The following is a 23,740-nucleotide window of genomic DNA, read 5'->3' as shown; positions in this document are numbered from 1 at the left end:
AGGATAATCAATATAATTTAAGCTCTCATTGATGACTTAACAGTGACTATGCTATTTTGTTAAACGAGGATCCTTTATACATGCTTTCTGCAGAGTATATGGCAGTTTTCCCCAAATAGTCTTAGACAACTGTGTGCTTACCCAAGGTCTTCTATTGGATTTTTCTAATATCTCCCTCCTCGTTCCATTCCATTTGTTTTTTTTTTATTAATGCTGTCAGCTTGTCTGCCTCATTCCCATCACCGTTCTTGTTATTTCTAAGCTGTTGTTACCTGGGAAATCATATAAACAAGTATCTCAAAGACTACTAGTCGTCTACTAAAGACATGGCCTGGAGTCTTCCTCTAGTTAACAGAACTTCGATTTTTCACTGGGCATATTACTTCCCAGGTTAAAACTAAATTTCCAAGTTGCCCTTGCTGCTAGCTGTGGCCATGGGCTGATTTCTGACCAATGGGCAATAAGCAAAATGTTGGGGGATAGGGATCTCCTTAAAAGAGAAAAGACTTGCCCTTCTTCCTTTCTCACTTCAACCTGCTGCTTGGAACTGGAGCTCCAGCAGCATCTCAGGCATGTGGATGAAAGCCACAGCCAAGGAATAAAAGAGGAGAAGCAAGCAGGAATCTGGGTCCCAGCGGCCATGCAGCCACCATACCAGCTCTGGACAGACCACCTAACTACGCTTACGTATCTTATTTCAGCTGGGTTACTGGTACTCTACCATAGCTAACCCAACTGCCCCACACGCTTCTTAGAAGTATATATTACATATATTTTCGAGAAGTCCATAAATAGTATATACAGTAAATGAGCAACAACATTCATTTTAGGGCAAGAATTTTGTATCAGTGATTATAGCTCAGAGAGCCCTTTTCTGCTTTCTTCCTGGTTGTTGGTTATGTTCTAGACACATCAGGTTGTTGAATGTGTGACCTCCTCTCCTTCAGGTAAAAGAGCTAAGTCCCCTTGTGAGCACATGTGGGATGCGGTAATAAAGTGGCGAGGACAATGACCCCAAGGAACCTGTGGACCCACTAGTTGAAGCCACAGTCTCTAGTACACACACAAACACACACACACTCTCTCTCTCTCACACCCCTAACTTTTTCTCTGGTTGGTAATCAGGAAGATTTGACATATTATTAAAACCTGTGTAATAATGAGTTATAATATAATAATGTTCTATTCTGCCGTTTTTGCCTAAACAAAAGTTCCTGGCAGATTTTTCAAGCCGGGCAAAATAAGGTGAGTAGGAGTGTCTGGAAATGCCACTGGGAAAATACAAAGGATGCAAGGATGTGAGTTTTCTCTCTTATGCCCACAGTCGGTCCAGGCAGGGAATAAAAGAAGCCCACACAGGTTTGCTGTAATGACTTAGTGATAAAATATATGAAGATTATCTGTATGAAAATGCTCGCTTTTATTATTATTAGCCATAATAATGAACAACTAGAAGGTTTTGGTCATCAAGCTTTATGTCCAACACCTAAATGTATTTCCATACATCTCTCCATCTGGACCCATCTATAATCTCTCTCAGGGAATTGTGAAAAAGACCACTTAGAATGACTATGATATCATCACAGGGTGGTTTCCATGGCTATTTCTGTTGCTTTGTCAGAAAAGAACTTTCCTTTAGAAAAGGAAGATATTTATGGACTTCTCCAAAATATATATAACCACTTGCCTACAAAGTTCTTTGCCTAAACAATAAATGTGCTAGAGTTATTTAGCAACCATCCTTATAGCCATCAAGACTTTAAAAATGGAAATCAGATTGGAAGGAAATACCCCATTGATAATTATCAGAGCCGGGCAAGCCTTTTTTACAGAATTCCTCCCAACTTCTATGCCATACTCAGCCCTTCTCATGGAATCCCCTAAATAGTCTCAGAGAAGGAAGAATTAGGGAAATGTAATATGTGAGTGTTTTATCCAGTTCTCTGAAGAATGCTCTACTCTGACATAAGCACACACAGGTGCCGTGTGGGTGTCTAATACCTGCACACACCAGTGTGAGTGTGTGCATGCAACAATTCCAGATGGTCACTTAGGAACACAGAAAGCTGAAGGCAAGAAAGGCTTGGAAGCCTTTAAATGAAAGCTTGCTAAAGAAGAGAGGGATGGCAAAAGATCAATGTACAAAACACCCTCCGAGAAAGGGATGGGAAAGAATGAAGGAAGAACGAAGGTGGGGTGTGGAGCGGTGAATGAGGGAAAGAAAAGGCCCGAGCAGTGAGGCTGTAGCAGCCCCCGGCCGGCTGCTGCTGCTGGAAGCCGGACAAGAGGGAACAGATTTCAGCAGCAGGGGACTCTAATCTGTCAGCGGCAGTTCCTTCATGTGTGACCAGCCGGCCCAGCTTGGGGACCAGTGCCAGTCTGGGCGAGCTAGCCACCCAGGCCGTCCATAAATCCTTGAAAGCCAGGGAAGGCCTTCTTTCCCACTCCTGCCCCATGCCCGCCTTGGCCTCTCCTACGCCCCATCTGCAGTCACCCTGAACGCCCCACTTCTAAATCCTTACCGGCCACATCAGGTCCTGGAGAATTTTTCCAGGACGTGACCACCCATGCTTCCCCAATAGGGCTATCAGCGAAGAAACGGAAAGAAAGCCTTAAACCATTATCTGTTTAAAATGTGCAAGATCTCATGCAGATGCAAAAGCCACACAACTATCTTTGTGCTCAGGAAGCTCACGTTAGCTAAGCTGACCTTGACCAGCTGTGGGCCAGCTTTCACTCAGGCTTCCAGCCTGTATCCGTAACCAGAAATGACAGCGCTCCAGCTTCCTGGCAACTTGCCCCCATCCATACCCCCACCCAGCCAGCCAGCCTTCATCCTCCAGTGGGAAGAGAGAGCAGATGGAGAAATGACTCCCACTCGATTCCTAAATAATACCAGCTCCAATCCCCATTAACTGTGAATTTGCACCCTTGTCTGGGTAAGAACCAAGGGAGCAGGAGTGGTGGGGACATTGCCAGCCCAGGGCAAAGGCCAACAGCAAAGCCCGGGCTGCCTGGGGCCCTTCTGAGGACCTGGCCTAGCAGTTAGGGGCAGCGTGCTCCAGTGCGGAGTGCGGCTCCTCCAACAAGACTCCTGGGTTCTGCACCTGCCTGGCCTGTCACATTTGTAAAATCCATTCTATGAAATGCCGTCTATTCACTGAGAGGATGTGCACTGAAAGGGTTGAATCAGATGAGCACTGAAGACTCTCCCAGCGCTGATGCTCTGATTCTAAGGGAAGCCAAGCTTCCTTTAAAGCTTCTTTAACGTGCTGCACAATGAGGGGCTGAAATGCAGGTCCCCGAGGCAGATCTAGGCTAGACCCTGGCATCGCTCAGTCTGAGCTGGGGGTCCCTGGGCCTAGGGTTCCTTAAAAACACATAAAATGAGAATCGGGAGTCTTGTCTTTTCATTCATGCTTTTCGATCTGATAGATATTTATCGAGCGCCTACTTATCAGGCGCTATGCTGGGAATGCAACAATTAAAACACATACCTGCTCTGGCAGAGCTTGAATTCAACTGGGAGGAGGGAGGTCACAAAATATTTAAAAATATAATATATACAGTATGTCAGCTAAGTGCCACGGATGAAAATAAAGCAGGAGAAAGAGACAGGGAGTGCTTAGGAGGGTGGGGAATACAAGTTGCCCTTTTAAGAAGAGTGATCAGGGAATGTCTCTCGAGGACATTTGCATCAGAATTTTTGCAAGGATCGAGGTAGAAAACTGCACAGTGCTGGGGATGCAATCAGGACTCAAAAAGGCAACTAATGTTGGAGTTAATAACTTTTGCAGCCTGGCTGACAACGGGGGCTGGCTTAAATATAGACCTCCTGGCCCTCTTTTTAACCCATGCCATTGTCACCAACCCACATCCTTTCTGAGGCAGAATCTGTTCTTCAGAATGAGGCTTGTCCCCTTTCTCCACCAAGAGCTGTTGCCCGTCTCTGAGACCATCCCATTCCTTCCTGCAGACGACGACGCACCTCCTGTGTCGTCTTCGCCAGCACACGTGTGTCGTCTCCACCCGACTGTCCTCGGTGAGATGTGACTCTTCCCCACTCACCCGCCCACTTTAATCCCCAACCTGCCCCTCCGAATCTTAATGAGTGCGTGAAAGGAGGAGGGAGGAGAAGAGGACGATAAAAGAGTGGTGAGAAAGAGGAAGAGGAGGAGAAACAAAGAAAAGAAGGAAAAAAAACGCCACCGACGTCATGGGTAAGACTTAAATCTTACAAGTCAGCCACAAAATTAAATAGTGATGAAGGAAGGGAATCATGTAGAGGTCTAGTGTTAAAATACTTGAGAACACCCTCCACAGATTTGCGTTTAAGGGAAAGCAGCAAGGATCACTCACTGAAATGACCCGTCTGTTTATCCGATAGGAAGAATGTGAAAGACTAGAGGAAAAACAGAAGAGTTTGAATAATCCTCATATTCCATTCTTCTTCCACAAACAGGTGAGGCCTGCTTTCTTATGCCTGAATTACAACAAACACTGGATGTACCTTTAAGGACAGTTATTAGGTTCAGTTCTTCTTCCCAATTTATATGTCCTTCCAACCACTGAGAAGATAAAGTCTCTCCCTCCCTCTGTATACAGATGTGTCTCAGTTTATTAAATATCTTCTACAAAAATGTAGCTTTCCTTAGATTCCAGTGTATTTCTTTAGCAAGATGAAGGGCCACCATGCCGGCTACTCCACTTACAACTATGCATTCGTACAACCTTTTCACTGGTTGGTTCACATGTAAATCAGATTAAGTTAAGTGAACCTGTAACACATATTTGTATTACCATAAATGTGCCTATGCCTGGCACTCAATGAACATTTAACAATAGCTAAGAGATGTGTAATGACCAAGTAAGTAGCTCTTGCCCATGGAGTCTAAAAACTAGCTGACCCAATTTCTCATGTATTTCTTAACCTCTCAGAACCTTCCAGGCCAAGAGAACCAACTGGGTATCCCACGAGAATGGTCCAGCTAATACAGTGGTTCCAAAGATGGGGCCCTGCCTCAAGGTTGCAGGAAGATCATGTTCATCGCAGCTCTTTCATTAAGTACCTAACAGAACACCTTTCTCACATGAGTTATTCAAAGCCACTATTCACCATCCCTCAAAGCCTGGGCCAGGAGGATCCAGCCTTTTGAGATGGTAACTTTCCTGCAAAGGAAGAGTTTGAGGGATGAGGAAATAAACGTCGAGTCGAAAAACCGAGGACACTGGGGAAAAATAATTTGGCAAGATTCATAAGAGTTGTGCTATATTAAGATCCATCTATCTCAAATAGTATCTGCTCTTTCTCTAAGTTCCCCAAGTAGCTTTGTATGAAGAGCAGCAGCACTGGGTTGTCAGGACAGAACGAGAGTGCAGAGGTACATGGCAGGGGTATCATCACGTGTGTGGCAGAAACAGACTATCAAGAGTTTAGAGAAAACAGCCCAAGTGCCCATCAATCCAAGAATGGATTAATAAAATGTGGTCTATGTATACCATGGAGTACTATTCAGCTCTAAGAAACAATGGTGACATAGCACATCTTATATTTTCCTGGTTAGAGCTGGAACCCATACTATTAAGTGAAGTTTCCCAAGAATGAAAAAACAAGCACCACATATACTCACCAGCAAATTGGTATTAACTGAACAGCACCTAAGTGGTCACATAGGTACTGCAGTAATAGGGTATTGGGCAGGGGGAAGGGGGCGGGTATATACATATATAATGAGTGAGATGTGCACCATCTGGGGGATGGTCATGATGGAGACTCAGACTTGTGGGGGGAGGGGGAAATGGGCATTTATTGAAACCTTAAAATCTGTACCCCCATAATATGCCGAAATAAAAAAATAAAATAAAATAAGAAAAATAATTAAAAAAGAGTTTAGAGAGCATGTTGAGGAGAAAAAAAACCATTAACTGTTCCTTGGGGGAGTGAGGAATGAAAAATGTAGACATGTGCAACTAACAGCTAACGATTCTTCCCTCGCTCAGGGGGGATAAAGATTAGTTCGGACGACAGACCTAAACACTTCCTCAATATTTTCAGATAATCTTGTATCAAAGGTTTCCAGAGTTTTTCTCCAGAACTAAGAAAATCCTTCACTTAGCGAAAATATGGCATAAGAAATTCTCCAGCCCTGTCAATTGAATAAAGTTTCTAACTGGGATCAAACTCTCTCAGTATGTCGTGGACTATGGCACAGGCAGGGCATTGCACTATGTTTACTAATAAGGCATAAATGAATACTACAAAGTTTCAAGAGAAAGGTAACTTTTATCAGGGCACCAAGTAAGGTTGCCAGATTTAGCAATGAAAAATACAGGAGCCCTGTTAAATTTGAATTTCAGATAAATAACTAATATTCTTTTGGTGTAAGTACACCCCATGCAATATTTAGGATGGACTTATACTACAAAAATATTCATCGTTTATCTGAAATTCAAATTTAACTGGGCTTATACATCTTCTTGCAACCCTGGTAAAAATGCCTCTCTAGGAAACCCAGAGCCTAGGAGTAATCATCAGATCTATAGCAGGCCAGGCTTCAAGGAATTAAGAAGTCATCAGAAAGGAATTTGGATTAATACCTGATAAATAATGTTTATTTCATAGTGAACGGAAATAGTGCATTTTAAGGATTATATGTCATTCTAAAAATTCTTCCTTTGACAACAGCAAGTGAATCACTTCAAACATGTACGGGTTTTGGGGATTCAGGGTTATCATATAATCCTTTGTCTCTGTTCCCTAAATCGAGACTTAGGAACTTCCCCGACATGGAGAGACAGTGGCAATCTGGACAGTGAGAAAGGAGAGCTTTGCCTCCTCCTGCAAGAGCCTGTAAATGCTACCTGCTGAGTGTTCAGAAGGTGAGCAGAGAAGCCACTTTCCTAACTCTGCATCCCCGTGTCCTCCTGGGGCTGGGGCTCACCCACAAATCTCCCCAGGAGCCTTCCTCCTCCCTGATGCTCTTGCTGAGAGTGAGCAGTGGCCAAAGAAAAAGCCATAAAACAACGGGCCATTTGCAGCAATTGTATTTGCAAAGATTTCCTGCTGTGGCTAAATGGTGTGGCTGCTTGGTTCCTTATTTAAAAGAGTGACCCTAGTGAGAACAGAGCTTTGGGTGGGGGGGAAGGGGAGAGTCCAGAGGAGCTTGGACTGAGTGTGCCTAATTGAATTCCACTGATGTTTCCCAAGTGCTGCGCCTGGTGACGATGCCTCAGACTTGAGGATGACTCTTTATCATTTCCATGAGCCCCGATCCTTTCTGGGTCCTGATAAAAAAAGAATATGTTAAGATATTCTCAAGAGAGGCAGAGACTGGAGTCAAGAACCATAAGAAGCTGCACTGAGGAGAAGGAGGAGAAGACACTAGGGGTGAGTGAGGGATGCAGGTGTGTGGATGGGTGGGACACCCAAGAGAAGATGCCCAGTGGCAGGTGGATGCAGAACCCTAGAAGAGTCGGGTAACTGAGGCAGGAGAGAACGTCCACAGAGGAAATCTCTTAGTGCAGAAGTAGGTAGGTAGGTCTGAAGACACTTCCCAAGCAGCAAATACTTGGGTAATCCGGTGAGGCAGGACTCTCTCTCCCTGCTTCACTCTGGGGCCTGAAGACTTGATGAGAAACCTGTGCCATGTGAGCCTGGTTCCCTTGAGGGCTGCCACCCCGGAGAAGATGGAGGTGGCCTCTGCGGCTATCTCGACAATAACCTCTAGAAGCTGGAGGAGGGCCACCTTCCTGAGCGACCCCATGAGGGCCTCTCAGGTCTCAGAGAGATGGCAACAAGCGTGGCCGTCCCCGAGCTGCCTGGTTGGAGTCCGGGCTTCCGAGCTAACATTTACACTGCAAGGTAAAATAAGCCAGGAAGGAAATGGTAACATCTGCACACCACTGTTTACCCAGAGGAAGTTTTAAAAGCAGGCATTCCTGGACCATATTGACGGACTTCAAGGTAGCATTCACTTGATTTCTTTGTGCTGTTTGGCAGATGTTTTAGACTCAATAATCCTTCATTGTTCGCTTTGGTTTTAATGAACAAACATGTCGAAAACTTATCTGAGTCAGATTTGAATTTAACACTAAAGACAGCGGGAGCACAAACAAATCTACAGAACTGAATCAACAGTAAGTGTTTAAGGAGGATCTTTATTATCCTGCAAAGAGGCGCAGCTGTGTGGGGAGCCCTGGATGACACCGTCCGGCACTTCCTAGGCCACACATAGTGCTAGAAATGGGGACGGAGAAATGAGGGAGGTAGGACGGTCACTGCTGTCATGGAACGCACAGGGAAGGAGATAGCAAAGCATGACATTGCTGTGGTTTAAATAATGGATTTATTGGGAAAGTATAAGGTGCCGTGAAGTCATATAAGGTGGGGATGTCAGACCGAGGCTCAGGGAGACTTCCCAGGGGAAGCGGGGCCAGGACTGAAACCTGAAGAAGGAAGAGCACGGGGCAGGTACAGGAGCCCGAGCACACGGGTCTGGAAGGGAGCGGCACGCAGCCCGGTGTGCTCTAGACAGAGAGAGGAAAGAGCTAGAAGTGAGAGAGAGCATGGTGTCGTCCAAGAACCGAAGGAAGCTCGGTGTTGCAGGAAGGCACTGTTCAAGGCAGAGAATATGGCATGAGACAGTTTTGGAAAGACAGGCAGGGCCCATGCTGTGGAAGGCTCTATAAACTACATTAAGGAAATTGGCCCTTATTATAGGAGCAATGAAAAGCCACTGAAAGGTATTAAGCAGGAGAGTGATGAAATCACATTTTCACTTTAGATCACTCCGGCTGCAATGTAGATTGAAAAGAAGCAGAACTGAAAGCAGGAAGATCATGTAAGGGGCCTGCAATAATGCAGGTAAGAGGTGGCCTGGGACGGGGGGGGGGGGGGGGGGGGGATGAAAATAAGCACAGCATTCCAGAGGAATGGGGGGCCGAACCCAGGGAAAATGGTTGGATTGGCATGAGGTGTCGGGGATGTGGAATCAAGGGCATCTTGGAAATCTTTGTTTTCTGCACCTTGGTAATAGGACGTATCCCTTGCGGGCAGTGCCGATCTGGCTGGGAAAGGGTGGGAGGGTGATGGGAGAGAAGATTCGAGTTCAGCTTTGGATATGGTGATTTCTGAAGACCCACAGGATCCAAAGGAACACATCTGGGCACAGTTAAATGTACAAACCTGGGGCCCTAGGAAGAGGTTCTGGCCAGAGATGTCAATTTGGGGATTGTACAGACATTAATTGTATCCTTGGCAATGGAGGAGAAAAGAAGAGGGTCTGGGACAGAACCCTGAGAAGCACCAACATTTAAGGGATGCACAAAGAAACAAGAGTCTGCTAAGGAGCCCAAGATGGAGCCGCCAGAGAGGCAGAAGGAAAACCAAGACCATCTGTGCCCAAGAGGGGTAATATCTAGGGATGAGAGAAAGGGCAGAAAGTTCAAGGTGGGAGACTATTAGGACTGGCTCACAAATACAGCTACTTTAAAGCTGTTTAGAGTTTCAACCCTGAATCAGGAGATTAGAGGCTGCAGTCAAGCTGCCTTCCAGAAGTGACTCACTATCAACCTTCACTAAATGTATTTTAACATTCCCAGAGTACACTTTCTAATATTTTATTTCTTAAGCTGGACGGTGGGTACATAAGTATGTATTAAGTTTTTCTGAATACATTTCTGTATGTCTGATAGGATTCAAAATAAATGTAAAATGGATGGCCAAAACATTGTTGAGTGAAAGAAAGTCAGGTTATCAAACAGCAAGTATAGTCATATATTCATAGTGTAAAATTATAGATTTATACCTATATAGGTATACACACGCACATATGTCGAGAAGGATGTTTACTAATTATTTCAACAATGATTATGTCTGGTTAATTGAATTTAAGGACATTTTTTATCTTCTCTTTTGTGTTCCTCTATTTTGTTTGAATTTTTACAATGTGTGCACATAGCAGTTTTATACAAATAATGAAACCACAAAAATACAGTATAGAATCTTCTACCCTAAGGTCATTGAATACCCTTAGGAGGCTGCACTGGCGTCATGGCTGGGTTACGTAAGGCGAGATCTTGCTAAACAAACCTGACTAAGAACCATAAACGCTTCCTCTGTGGTAGCCTTCTCACTCTTGAAGGCAGGGAGAGGGAAAGCAAAGGAGATAAAAACCAAACCTATTCCTTTAAGGGAAAATACTCTTCATATGCCTGCAGATCCCTGTAACCTTCTATCCTACCATCCAACTATCCATGTTGCTGTCCTCTGCAGACAGCAACGTTCCAAAGGAAAGTGGACTGGTCCACCCTTATTTCTAAGTCCACCGCTTCTTTCCTAGTGATTAAGTGATCGCCTCAGGATCACACAGGCCTGGATTCAGTTCCAAACTGACCACTCACTTGTAGCATGACTGAGGCTGATTTACATCCCCAAGCCTGTTCTCTTGCATTGTAAAACAGAAACAATTTTCAAAGCCTGCCTAATAGAGTTGTTTTGAGGATGAAATTAAGTCAAACATGTAGAGTAACATCTAGCACATAGTAGGTGCTCGATGAGTAAGAATCATTCTGTATTTCTTAGAAAGAGCACACAGTGCAGCAAGGCTTGGGATCCAAAACACTCCCCCCATCATGACTGATGGCCACCCCTGAGGCCAGCCTCAACATGCTGCCATCCTGGACTGCTTTGCCCACAGTTTCTCAACCTCCGGAGCTCTCTCCTCTGATCCCCACCATCAGCGTGCCCTTTGCTCCACACTCACCTATTCAGCATATTGGACTGGTAGATTCTCTTCTCGTGGGTGTTGTAACAACTGCTTTTGGGCTCAGGGATGAAGCTGTGTTCGGACAGCATGTCGGAAGCAGCGGTGGTGATTATGGCGATTCCATCTCTCACTCTGGCAGGGAGGCCATAGTCCCACTCGTCGTAGGACACAGAGATGAGCCCAGTGGGGAACTCCGAGGGCACTGTGTCTGTATCCCCTGCCACCAGACTGGGCACAATCCACGTGTAGCCATAGCCAGTCAGCCCTACTGAGTTAGCCACTTCGAAGATGTAGGTGGCCTCTTCCTTAGTACAGTAAAGAAGAATGATGGGGCTTTGGAGTTTCTTGAGCTGATTCTGGATCTTAGAATCTCCATCATCCAGGGACATGTCCAGTAGGAGGACTTCCTCCAGCTCCCAGCCCACGAAGCTATTCTCGATGGTGCTGCGGATCTTGTTCACAAAGTCCTGGTAGCCAGGGAAGTAGGTGGTGACAATAGAAAAGATGTACCAGTCATACTCTTCCATGATGTTGAGCATTACGGAAGCTTGCTGTTCAATTGATGGACCAAACTGGAAGAACATGGAGGAGTCATCCTAGAATAGCAAAAGTGTAAAAAAAAGAGAGAGAGAGAGAGAGAGAAAGAAAATCAAACCAAAGATGGTAATGGGGATTTTGAACCAATTGGATACAAAGCTTTGTGTTAATTATTTTTTCATATAATACCTTTAATATTTTTTACTTTCAATAAAATACTTTTAAATATTTTAATTGCAGACATTTGTAATACCTTTCTTTGTAAAACCATCTCCCAGACTTTGCAGAAAACCAACATAGGTCTATACTGCCCTCATATGAAATCCTTGGTGCCACAGCCAGTGCCTAAGGCAGCTCCCCAAATCAAATGTGTTAATATTTCTACAGCAAAACATATGGAAAGTCACGTAAAGTAGAATAAAGACTTTCAATGGACTCATGTCAGTTCATATCAGGTTTTGCTGTCAACGAGTTACACAAACACATACATACATGCTCATACAGACACACACACTTCCCATTTTTTGAGGATTTTGGATTTCTTGATTGTGGATGTGTATCACTCAGTCATACAGTGAATAATCCAAAATGTTCCCAATCTACACTTAAACCCATCTGTGGAGGTAGTATAGGGTCACTGGCCCAGAAGGTGGATGGTGCTGATGTACGGATCTCTGGGAAATGCCCAGGTAGTGCAATACATACCGACTGGATCAGGTTATATTCTGTAAACAAATAACTGTTAAATTAATAGCACATTTAGTTTGCTCTCCAGCTTCTGCTCTGATGTTAGGATATGCAGGTTGGAGGAAGGCTCAAATAGCATCTCTAAGTTCCAAGTTAAAATGGCTCGTATTCAACTAAGCTCATATATGATTAGGCTTTATTTTAGAGCAACATATAGAATATGGCTCTTTCTCATACCTACGGCACAGCACAGGGCCTGACCTGTCTGTTAAACACATCCCTCTGTCAATTCTGAACGTCTTCTGTTTTCTCCTTCCTTTCCAGGAAGCAGCCATTTTAAATTTCTCCCATTTTAAGCTATATTTCACCTGCTGTTCTGAGATGTCAAGCCCTGCATTTCATCTCTACCCTATAGCTAGAAGACTCTGAAACTACAAAATGAACACCCTCTCAGCCTTGTGCTTCTCTCTCAGTCCATTTTCCCCTGATTTCCTCCTGGGTAATGGTACCTCTTTTCTTAGTCTGTGCCCCCAATCATCTATCCCATGGTTCATCTCCATTTTATAACAATCCAGGCTAACAAAATTGCGTCTTTCTCCAGGGGTCAGATCTCTCTTATCCCCCAACAAGAGCTTTAAAGTACAGTTACAAGAGACCTGGGCTTTTTAACAAAATTATATAGCGATTTCTCAGCTCAGGAACACACTGTTGTACAGCTGAGAAATTGCTGAGTATTTCTTGGGCACCCACTATTGAAAAAAATACAGGTTGGGAAATAATCCAGATGGTGTCCAAAAATCCTGACTCGGCAATGAGAGCTGCCAGCCCCTCGGCTCTGCCAGAGCTTCGTTGGCTTCTCATGGCTTCAATTCCCCACTTCCCACAGGCTATACAGAACCAAACAGTCAGTGCTTGGTCATTTGGGAGGGATTCTTCCGGCCTAGGGTGGAATGGTGCTTATCGTGGCTCCCTTCTCTGGCCCTAAACATACCATTGAAGAGAAGCATCATAGGACCATGGAATTCAGAGAAGTAGGGAGGGTTGGGCACCAAGAATGGGTGGGTAAGAGGAAGGGAATTAATTCAGAATAAAATAATTATATCAGGTGTGTCTATTCCAAACTCTGGCCAGTCCCTGTTCCTAGGCTTCTCCCATAACACAAGTACCACTCTTCAGGCAAAGTTGACCTTCTCCTTAGGTTATAAGACACAGTAGCACTGTGGCCTGAATGTTTATGTTCCTGCAAATTCATATGTCAAAATCCTAATGCCCAAGGTGATGATGGTATCAGGAGATGGGGCCTTTGTGGGGTGATTAGATCATGAGGGTGGAGCCCTCATGAATGGGATTGGTGCCCTTTAAAATGAGGCCCCCGAGAGCTGCCTTGCCCCTTCTCCCAGGTGAGGACTCAGGAAGAAGGTGTCATCTATAAAGCAGATAGTGGGCCCTCCTCAGACACCAGATCTGCTGGCACCTTGATTAACTTAGACTTCCCAGCCTCCAGAACTGTGAGAAATAAATTTCTGTTGTTTATAAGCTCCCCAGCTTATGTTATTTTGTTATAGCAGCCTGAACGGACTAAGACAAGTGTGAATCCGGGACAACAGAACTTAATTACATCAAGACTTGTCAGGTGCCTACAGAGAACCACAACAGGAACGGAAGACCAGTGGCAGAAGAGCTCACCTAGAACAGCTAGCATTTTTAAGAAACATCCGTTTGTTTTTCTTGTTATACTTCCAGCTAAAGGGAATTTTCAGGATTCCCAAATGAGAAATATTATCACATGAGCTTCCACAAGCCCAGTGGTTATAGCAAAGTGAAAACGCTTTTAAATACACCTTAAGATGCACAGGCTTGGGATGAAAGGGATCCTGATTGCAAAGAAAGTCAGTCTACTTATTCTGTGATAAATGAACAGACCAGATCTGGCCACAAGAAGGTTCTTGAATACATGCAAAGTTCCATGTACGGTGAAACCACAGCTGGCTCAAATCCGTAGCAAGCTCACAAGAGAGCCCTGAGAGAAAACCCATGGGGGTCCATGGTAAATGAGCTCATGCAAATGAGATTGAATTTAAAGGAAAACAGTCTATTAAATACCCACCTGACCCTCCTCTCTTTTAGTCTCCCTCTTAATACTCTCTCACAGGTATAAATGGCTTGTAAAGATACTGCCAGCAATAATACGAAGGGGGCCCATGAATGGTGAGAGTCAGAGAAAAATTAACATGGCTCCATCATACCTCTACCACATCCTTATCTCACCTCTAATTTTCTTGACCTCCATAATATCACCCATCTTCTGACTCCTCTGGCCCCATCAATGCCCAGCTAAGCCATTTTATTTTGGCAATCCTTCATTAAATAAGAATGCCTTATGTGACCATCTTATCTGGCACCAAAAAGAAGTTAACGAAGCCAAACAGAATTCAAAAAACAGAGTTACAACTTGGGCCAATGTTTCCCGGTATAATGAGTAGCCCAGTATTATTAATTTAGTTGACACATCACTCTGGTGTACAGTGATCAGGAATGGAACAGCTCTTTTTCAACAAAGCTTTGTGCTAACTATAAGTTGCAAACAGTGACAGGCTTTGCAAATTATGGCCATAGCCACAAATCAAAGGGCAATCTTCACGTGTGCATGGAGTGGAAAGAACTGGTGGCCACGCATCTATCTTTGCAGGCACCCAGCATACACTGTGATTACCACAAGTGACGGAGGATGAAGGACAGAGATATAATTCTGTTTGTAACTCACTATGCTTCCTCACTTATGTTTCTATCTCCTAATGCCATTACAAAATGTTAGGACCTACAGGGGTCCTTGGAGCAGTCTCCTCCGCTAGTAAAGATCCCCAAATTTATTGCATGGATGTACTTCTGCAACTTGCCTTGCAAACAGCTTTAATGCATCCCTGTATAAAGGGCCATCTTAGCTGAGATGAGCAGTTAGCATACAAGGAAGGCAGAATTGTAAATTAGACTCCAGCAGTCTGGAATGTTTATGTTGGACCCCATCACTTTGACGTTCATGGTGTTTATTTGCTAATAAGAAGAAACAAAAAGTACTTTTTCATCTTATTATCTGTCTCAGAAAATAATTGCCTAAAGAATTAGCAGTAAATGAGATTCCTCATCTGCGTCATCTACATCCCCTACTGATCCACTTCAGAAATAAAATATTAAATGTTCCAGCTGCTGACAGTTCCCCGGGCAACAAGCTTCTGCTCAGCCCCCTTTGGGGACTGCCTCACCTGAAGAGGGCTGCTCGCCCAGAGTCATGCCCCTTCCTGGGCAAATGGTGCTGAATGGCTGATTGTCAAGGGTATAAAGACTCCATCTTCTTGCCCTGACTCTGAATAATTCGGAAGGGTCAACCTAGCTCGATAATTCCCCAGAGAGTTGGCTGCAGCTTCCATTAAAACTGTATCACACCTGCACCGCTTCTTCTGCCCAGTCCTGCCTAATCTTCTCTCCCCTTTCATGGTGCTGATCTCAACAGCACATCCTAATAAGCCTCCTGCACACTGACTTCAGGCTCAGAGTCTATTTCCCAGGGAAACTGACTCTACCCATTTTCCCTTTTTCAACATAGAAAAGAGACCGCTTAAGAGAGAACATATCTATTTTCAAATACTGAATGACATACAGTAGAAAGACAAGTCTTGGCTCATTAGATACAGAGGAGAGAACTGGAAACAATGCGTAGAAATATTAAAAGGCATTATTTGGCTCAATATAAGAAATAAATGTACAACAATGGTAGCTTTTTTAAATGGAATGGGCTTCATACGGTAGTGAGCTTGTGGTTGCTGTAAGTATTCACACAGGAGCTAGATTATTAGCAGATAAAGGGTTCCTCTCCAGTACAGGGTCTGGAAAACTTCATGCTCATCTTTAAGACCTAGCTCAAATGTCAGGTCTTTCATGTGTGCCATCTTCTCTAACTTCCCCTGGTCAGGTTAGTTCTACCTCCACTGTGCTTTTACAACATTTAGCACATGCCTCTATCATAATACTTATCACACAGCAAACATACATGTTTGCCTCCTCCCAGTAAAAATGTGTGTTTCTCAAGAATAGAAACTGTGCCTTGTTCATCTCTATGTCCCTTGGTGGCACATGAAAAATTTTCCTAATGCTCATTGTATTAATATTATAAAGAAGTTTCCTTTACTGGGTGGGAAATTAGCTGTCATGACCTTGATGGTCTTATCTAGTTCCAAATTTCTATGCCGACGGTACATATCTACCTCATGGAAACAAGGTATGCCGGAAAAGTTATGCACACACTGCACTTTCATGAAATGGGAGGGAATCCCTGTTGCAGCCAGACAGAGTAGCCGAAAATGCTACTGATCACTTATTTGCTTTCCTTTGCATTAAACTCCTTGAAAGCATCATCTATACTCATTTCCTTCAATTCTCGTTCTCCCATTCTCACGCTCCGACTCCAAACAGACGTTCAACCCCAGTGCTTCACGGACACTCCTCTTGTAAAAGGCAGTGGTGGCCCTGATATTGCCAGTGTCTATATCCATTTGCAGTCATCCTGACCCTCTCATAGCACTTGACGTATTTTGCCAATCACTGCAACAGCCTACTCAATGGTCCCCTGCCCCTTACGCTCAACAAAGAAGCAGGATGAGCCTTTTAAAATTTAAATCATAAGATGTTGTTATTCTCTGCCCCAAACCCTCAATGACTTCCCAATGCACTAAAAAGAAACAGCCAATGCCCTTGATTTGGACTCCCCATCAGTCGTCAACCCCAGGTCCCCATGCTGCTACATGCATGAGGAGATCTTGAATGCACATCCCTGTTCCAGACCTTGGAGAGTTTCTGCCTGAAACTCTCCTTCCTCCAGCTATCCAGACATCCACAGGGTTGACACATGCACCTCTTCCAAGTCTCTGCTCAAATCTCACCTTCTCAGCAAAGCCCTCTCCAGCCCGACCATGCAATGGAATGCTGACACTCGTCCTCCCTTGTCATGGGCACATCTGATCCCCTCATCTTCCTCCACTTTGTATTTTTGCCATAGCATTTAACACCATCTGCTGACTACGTGATTGCCTATTTGATATACTTATTATGAACGTACTGCCTCTCCCCAGCGAAATGTGACTACCAGGAGGGCAGGGCTAGGGATTTGTTCACTGCTGTAACCCAGCACCTAGGATGGGGCGTGGCCCACACTGCGCTCTCAGTAATATTTGCTGAATTTCAAAAAACTGGGGTAATTGATGGTGCAACCAGATAATTCTCAAATCTAGCTTATCTTTGTTGGCTCTCCAATTGCCGTTATATTTTTCTGGCATCTTAAAGTCTTTCACATTAATCAGATCTTAGTACTTTACAACATCACAGGGATTATGATCCCATTAGGACATTAGTGTGGCTTCAGATTAAATAAATCTGATTTTCCTCCTAGTCCCTTTCCTATGATATGAATAAAGAAAATCCTCCTTCTGCTCTTCTAAATTCAGCTCTTGAGTAGGATCTGTGTCTGATGAAAGGCTAGAACTGCGAGACTCTCTCCACTACCTGCAGGTCAGGAGGGCAAGTGTAGAAAGGACAGGGTAAGAGGTCAGGGTCCCAGGCTGCCTGGAGAAGTCCTGGGTGTTCCTTCATCACTCTTTCCATCTTTAGCAAAGAGCTGAAGCAGAATGTAGGAGACAAGAGCTCTTTCTTCTTCCAGAATAAGGGGAAAGATTTTTCTCTCCTCACCCAATCCCAAGAGATCATCTCCTTTAATGACTAGAAATTCTGACCTCATCATCTTGTTCAGGTGACTAAGGCTGGAGTTGGAGTTGGCTCCTTGGGATGGGTTTGAACAGTGCCAGACTTTTGTGAGCAATGCCTTGCAAGACAGAGAAAACGTCTGATGTTCTCCAGCCTCACCACTGATCAGAAATATCACGAACCAAGCACACAATGGGAGCGTACTGACGGAGAACCATGATCTCTTCTGCCTGTGAAATGCCAGACCTATTCTTTTCCTTAAACCCTTGCACATAAAGGAGAACACTCTGGGTTTTCAAAAAGCCCATGAACAGAAATTGAAGCAGATGGGGCTAGTATAAGAACCACTCTGGATAACTAAACAGCACCCACAAAAGCCAGCATTCTTTTCATTATTTGTTCCTTCAGAAGATCATTGTGCTTTCTCCTTGAGTTTTGCCCCATTTTCCTTCCCTACTGAGTCTCTTTTTTTGCATGAACTTTAATCATCAAATTTAAGCAACAGCTAGGAAACAAACTAAAGGTATTCGCTTTGAGAACGTCTACAAGGTTCTTCATATTCTCGGTCTCAGAGATGATTTTTTAGCAAGAGGAAAGCTTATTACACACGACAGAAAGGGCAACAGGAGGGGAAGAATGAAAAGGCAGACTCCCTCCCACTAGGGTACCCACATGAATTACAGAATTAAAGTCAGGGAGCAAAGGGCCTGCAGAACACTAAGAGCTCTTCTAGAATGTGTCTGCGAGTTTCTGTAAAGTACTAGGACTGCCAAAATCTTAACAAGCCTATTTCATTTCATCTTAAATTAAAATTCCTTGCTATGGCTTGCTCCATTATGCAAATCAAAACAGCTCTCAGATGGATTGACTTGTATTTTTATTAAGAGGTTCTTTTTTATAAAAGAGCAAGCTGACAAGTTCAGCAACAATCAAGCTCTGTGACTGAATAAATGTACTTTTAAATAAATGCAAGGGAAGAAAATAGAGGGATAGGGAAGGTTGGAAAAAAATGAAATGGATAGAAAAAAATTGTGTAAACATTAAACTGACAGTATTAATTAGGTAGTAGGGTTGTCCATATCCGACTAAATTTATTTAGACAAATTTATATGATCAAGTGTGTTCAACACCAACAGAGATCTGGGCGTTTATAGCATAAAAAAGGAGGCACCATAAAACTAAACCTAATAACCAAAGGGAAAACAGATCACTTCTTCTTAGGTATGAAATACTAAATCCAAAATCGCCTTATGCCATCAAAATCTTTCCATTTAACTTAAGCCAAAAGGGTAGAGTCTACACAAGAACTGTGATTATTATTAAAGAGCAGGGTTGAGCACAAGCCAGTGACAGTACTTGACGTACTAGCATTTTTCAGAGTAAAGATGTTGACATTTGTCTCAAATAAATTAACATTTCCATCCCTTCAAATGTACTTGATCAGAACATCACGTTCATATACCAAAGGGGACCAGAGAAGGGGGCAGATGCCCTAAAGAGCGGAAGGATAGAAATGGCATTTTACATTTGATTAAACTATGAGTGCCAGTACCTCATTTGTTGCCAAAAATAACCCCAGTGCTGGTTCTAGATGCAGTGCTTATGCATGTTTATGCACATGGGCCTCTTCAAGGGATCCCTAGAAAACAACAAGCTCTTTGCCCTTCGGTTGCAGGTCCACGTGGAGAGGAAGACTAAGTGTGGCTGAATTTAAAATTTGGACCAGTTGTGTTCGTTTGGTGGCAGATTAACAAGCCCTTGTCTCCAATGGCTAAATCCAGAAAGAAGTTTTGTGAAAAGTTTTTTTTTTTTTCATCAGACATCCAGTGATGTGTTTTCCTAGGTCTCTAGATTGGAAAACTGATCGTTACTTCCTCACATGCAGCAAAGGACGGCTGTTCACAATCAGAGCAGCTTTGAATTTATTCACATCTCCCAAACCAATTTCGTCCTCTGTCTAAAAGAGGCAATGCATTTTGAAGGGCTCCAGAAATGAAAATAAAATTGCATACAGGCAGATTAAAAAAAAAAAAAAGTCTTCAACAACTTGTCAGCACTCGCCTATCTCAGCCTCATTCAACTGTAGGACTTTGAACGTGAGCCATCAAGCACTGCTCCTAATCTTTAGACCAGGACTGGCCAAGTGCCGTCCTCAACAACACCGTCTTCTAAAGCTGGCTGGTCTGCTCCAAGCCCAGTATTTGAGCCTGTCTGGGTGCAGCCCTGGTCCCCCAGATGGAGCCTTCCCTTGTCATGCACCTCATTCCAAAGGATTAAATTCTTCTGCATGTCCTGATTTTTATTCTAGTCTCCATTGCATGCGAAACCCTACTCAGAACCTCCAAGCGTTTTGCATGGTCCCTCAGAAACTGCCTACACCCTTAACGCTGGGCCCTCTACCTATATTTGCAGATGCCAGCTGAGGTCTGATACCGCCTTCCCTTTCCTATACTATACAGTGAGATGATTAGTGCATTATTAGTGCCAACACATTTGTGTTGCATTTTTCACTACTCTATCAAATTCCTGCATATTCATACTAGCCTGAATCACACTAAGAAGGTTATTTGGTCTTAAATAGGGTACTCAGAGCTTGCTGGCCTCCATCCTAAGACAGACAATCCCATGCCAGGGTTAAGTACAATCTTTTTCAGCCCTCTGACTCTCCCTAGGCTCATTCATTATTCAGATCCTTGTTAGCCTGGCCTGTAATGGAATGAAAAAATGGTGTACAGTATTAGATTGGTTGCATCCAAGTTTGATATTTTTTAAATTTTCTCTTTTTCCAGAATTATTCAGCTCTTACTTTATTATGGCTCCTTATGGCTACTGGCTATTAGCACTAAAAATGGACCCCTAAAAGTTCAGAGTTCCTAATTGCTCACATTTCATTTTCTCTCCCTCTAGCTCTGGACATACAAAGTCCCACTAAGAGTACAACAGCACCTACTACAACATATGCCGAGCCCCTAACCTGACATAGAGGAGAACCACACTAAACGTATTTTTCTAACTATACAATTTTGTCTGTTGTCCTAGAAAACAGCCTATCCACACAAAGAAGGAGTAGTTGGTTTAAAAGATACACAATGCTACGGATCCAGCTTCCAATAGAATCAAGGGTCACACTCTCTGACCCAGTCTGGCCCCTCTGATGTACCAGGACTAACCTCGCCAGCTTCCCTGGAACACATCTTGTCCCTGCTGCCATCAGCACTGTACCCCAGCCGGAGACTTCTTCCTCTTTGCCTTCCTTTTCCCCACGGTCCTAATTCCACCTATAAAGACCCCATTGAAATGTCCTACCTGGCCTATACCCTTAGCCCGGCCCAGTGTTTCTATTTTTCCCCCTGGGGCCTCGAGTAGCTGAAATGCTGTCAGTGTCTCAACTTGACTCTGGGAGACTGGCCCAGCAGGGCAGAGCAGCAGCAATCACTCAAGGGGGGTACAAAAGCTGGCAGAGATAAGAATAAATCTTTCCCAGAAATAAGAACTTGACAAGTAAAAGAATGGCCCATATATTCATTCTTATTTTTAAATGTATCTACTTGTTTGCTTTTAAATCACCTTCAGTGGTCTCCAACATTTCTAAAGTTCATAGCATTTCTCCTGAATACTTTCCCTCTGGTGGAAGTAGGCAAGCAAAGAGGTTGTCAAGAGAAAATGCCTATTTATTCCAAACAGAAAGCAGCTCAGGGCTTATTTTTTCAGCCACCCTCATCAGACTCTCTGGAGTGCAGAGCCATTGTTACAATCAGATCCCAGCCTGGATTAATTGCTAGGGCCTCTGCCTATAGATGAATCATCCCAGACAAGTACGAGTGCTACGTGCAATCTCATTATCTTTGGAACTGGCAGTAAAGAAACTCACCTGAAGCTATCAGGCTCACATTAACTGACTATGAATTCTGATCCGTGCTAACAAAACAAAACGGGGGCATCCTTATGGCTCAGCAATGACATTTTGATGTTAATTTGGTACTGCTGAAAGGTGCCGATGTGTTCGTTTTTTTATAAGCACAGTTGAATCTCTCTGTTAAAAAATGCCAGCCCAAGACCTCCAAGAACAGACATTCACCAGAGTGGCTTGGGAAAACACTAGCCCAGCTCAGAGCAGGACCCCCATGAAAGCAGTCTAGGAGAATGTGAGGTGGAACTAGATTATTTTCCAAGTCTTCGAAGAATATTCCACAATTTTCTTCAGTTATGTAAGCCAACGAGTCCAACAATCCTGACTTCCCGTAATTCATCCCTGTGCGGATCTTGATTCTGATATGCTGCGGATTAAGCCCTTGGCTCTCTCGCTCTCCTTGATTAAAGGCACATAGCAGGCCCTCAAAAATGCTATCAAACCAAACCAAACTGATGTCAAGATGGATGGTGATTCATCATTACCTTGTGTGTAAAGATTATTATTAAACCCCATTTTATTGACTTTTCTATTAGGATACATTAGAGAGGTTTCTTTCATACTTCTTTCTAAAAAGAAAAATAATCTTAACCTCCACTGAGTAAATGTATGCTTCTATCTCATGTTTCCTCCTTAGTCTAGCTTCCATGATGGTCAGAGAGGAATTTCTGGCCCATATTTTAAAATTACGCAGGACTGCAGTACATGCATGTCTGTCTATTACCACCTCAGATTATTATTTAAACCTTATTATCCTTCTTGATTTCTTTACCTTTATTTAAACTTTACTATGTTATTTTAAATAAAATAATATGTAATATAAATAAAATAATATATAACCTCTATGAAATGAGATAGGATATAAATGTTATACATGCTTAGAAAAGCAAGAAAATAAATAACTAGGTTATATACAATAAAAAAAAAAACCAGTCTCAGCCTTTTCTTTCTGAGCCTGAACAACCACCACCCCACCCCCATCATTTCTTTTCCTTCTTAGGACAATATTCATTGAGTTGCTTTCAGGGCACTCTGAACAAGCTATACACTCTGTACAAGCTATATGTAAATTAATTCTCAAAGCCCATTGAAGTAAGCCCTATTACCCTCTCCATTTTACCAATAGAGAAAGTGAGTTCCGAGAAGTGAAGGGACTTGCCCAAGGTAACTGCTGATAAGAAAACCTAGACGGGTCTGACTCAGAGCCTAACACGCTCACCCATAGCAACACACCCATAGCAACACACATCCTCGAGTTTCCTTTATCCATCTCTGCAGCTTCGAGCTGACCCATATACACATCCTCATTTAATTGTGAAGCACAGTCCAACCCCTGTCTAGTAGAGTACAGATATTATTTTCATGAGTTCCCTAAACTGCAGTTCCAGGCATTACCCATTGGCACTGCTAACTAGTAGTGGACATGGTACATGCTACAGAATTCTTCTATTGGACATGCAAACAACTGGCTCCTTATAATCTTACTGTTTGCTAATCAATCACATATTTATTAAGTGCTTATCAGGTGCTATAGGAGGTAGAAATGAAGTATAAGTCATCGTACTCATCCTCAGCTGAGCTAACTAGAAGGTAAGATCAAAATATACAAAATAACTGGTGGTGTTTTTAACTTAAGTGATAACATAAGGTGTAGAATATGTATCATAGGAATGATGAGAAGAGAGGGCAGCATGTCTGGGCAGCTATGTTTTCTAAGCTTCTTTCTACTTACCCCTCTCTTTGCTAGTTTTCCCACCAGTTCTGTTGCAGTGAGCAAGCTAAATTCCCACGTGCATTTCAATCCAAATCCTGCCAGACTGCAGATAGAAACATAAGCAGCACTTGGCCTTGAACTTAGCCTTAGATTTGTCCTCAGGTGGACAATGAGCCTCTGATATTTACTATCTCAGACAGCGAGGTAGGAGCTGATGGGCATACCATATGGTATCATGTCCAAATCATATCCACAGTCCAGATGAATTATATATAAATCTTTTTCCATGATCTACCCAACCTTTCATTTTCATCTCAGAGGATTGGATTAGTATGACAGGACTTGTCCTTTATGAAGTCACGCTACCCAGTTAAG

At 43.4% G+C, this 23,740-nt stretch overlaps 1 protein-coding gene across 3 annotated transcripts in view; it reads right to left on the bottom strand.

Annotated features, from left to right (window-relative positions):
* The window catches only part of GRIN2B (glutamate ionotropic receptor NMDA type subunit 2B), a 422,771-nt gene that overhangs the window by 188,887 nt on the left and 210,144 nt on the right, over nt 1–23,740 (bottom strand). For 2 of the 3 annotated variants that reach the window (XM_012774415.3, XM_076007641.1), the window contains one exon: nt 10,764–11,362. In XM_012774415.3, coding sequence (XP_012629869.1) covers nt 10,764–11,362 — 599 coding nt within the window. Of the gene's footprint in view, nt 1–8,918; nt 11,363–23,740 lie in introns of those variants that run through there. The other variant, XM_076007642.1, reaches the window with a different exon arrangement.

The sequence above is a fragment of the Microcebus murinus genome, chromosome 10 (genome assembly GCF_040939455.1).
Source record: "Microcebus murinus isolate Inina chromosome 10, M.murinus_Inina_mat1.0, whole genome shotgun sequence".
In the NCBI taxonomy this organism is placed as follows: domain Eukaryota; kingdom Metazoa; phylum Chordata; class Mammalia; order Primates; family Cheirogaleidae; genus Microcebus; species Microcebus murinus.
The sequence above is the reverse complement of the archived record's forward strand: the minus strand, read 5'-3'. Positions and strand labels throughout refer to the sequence as shown.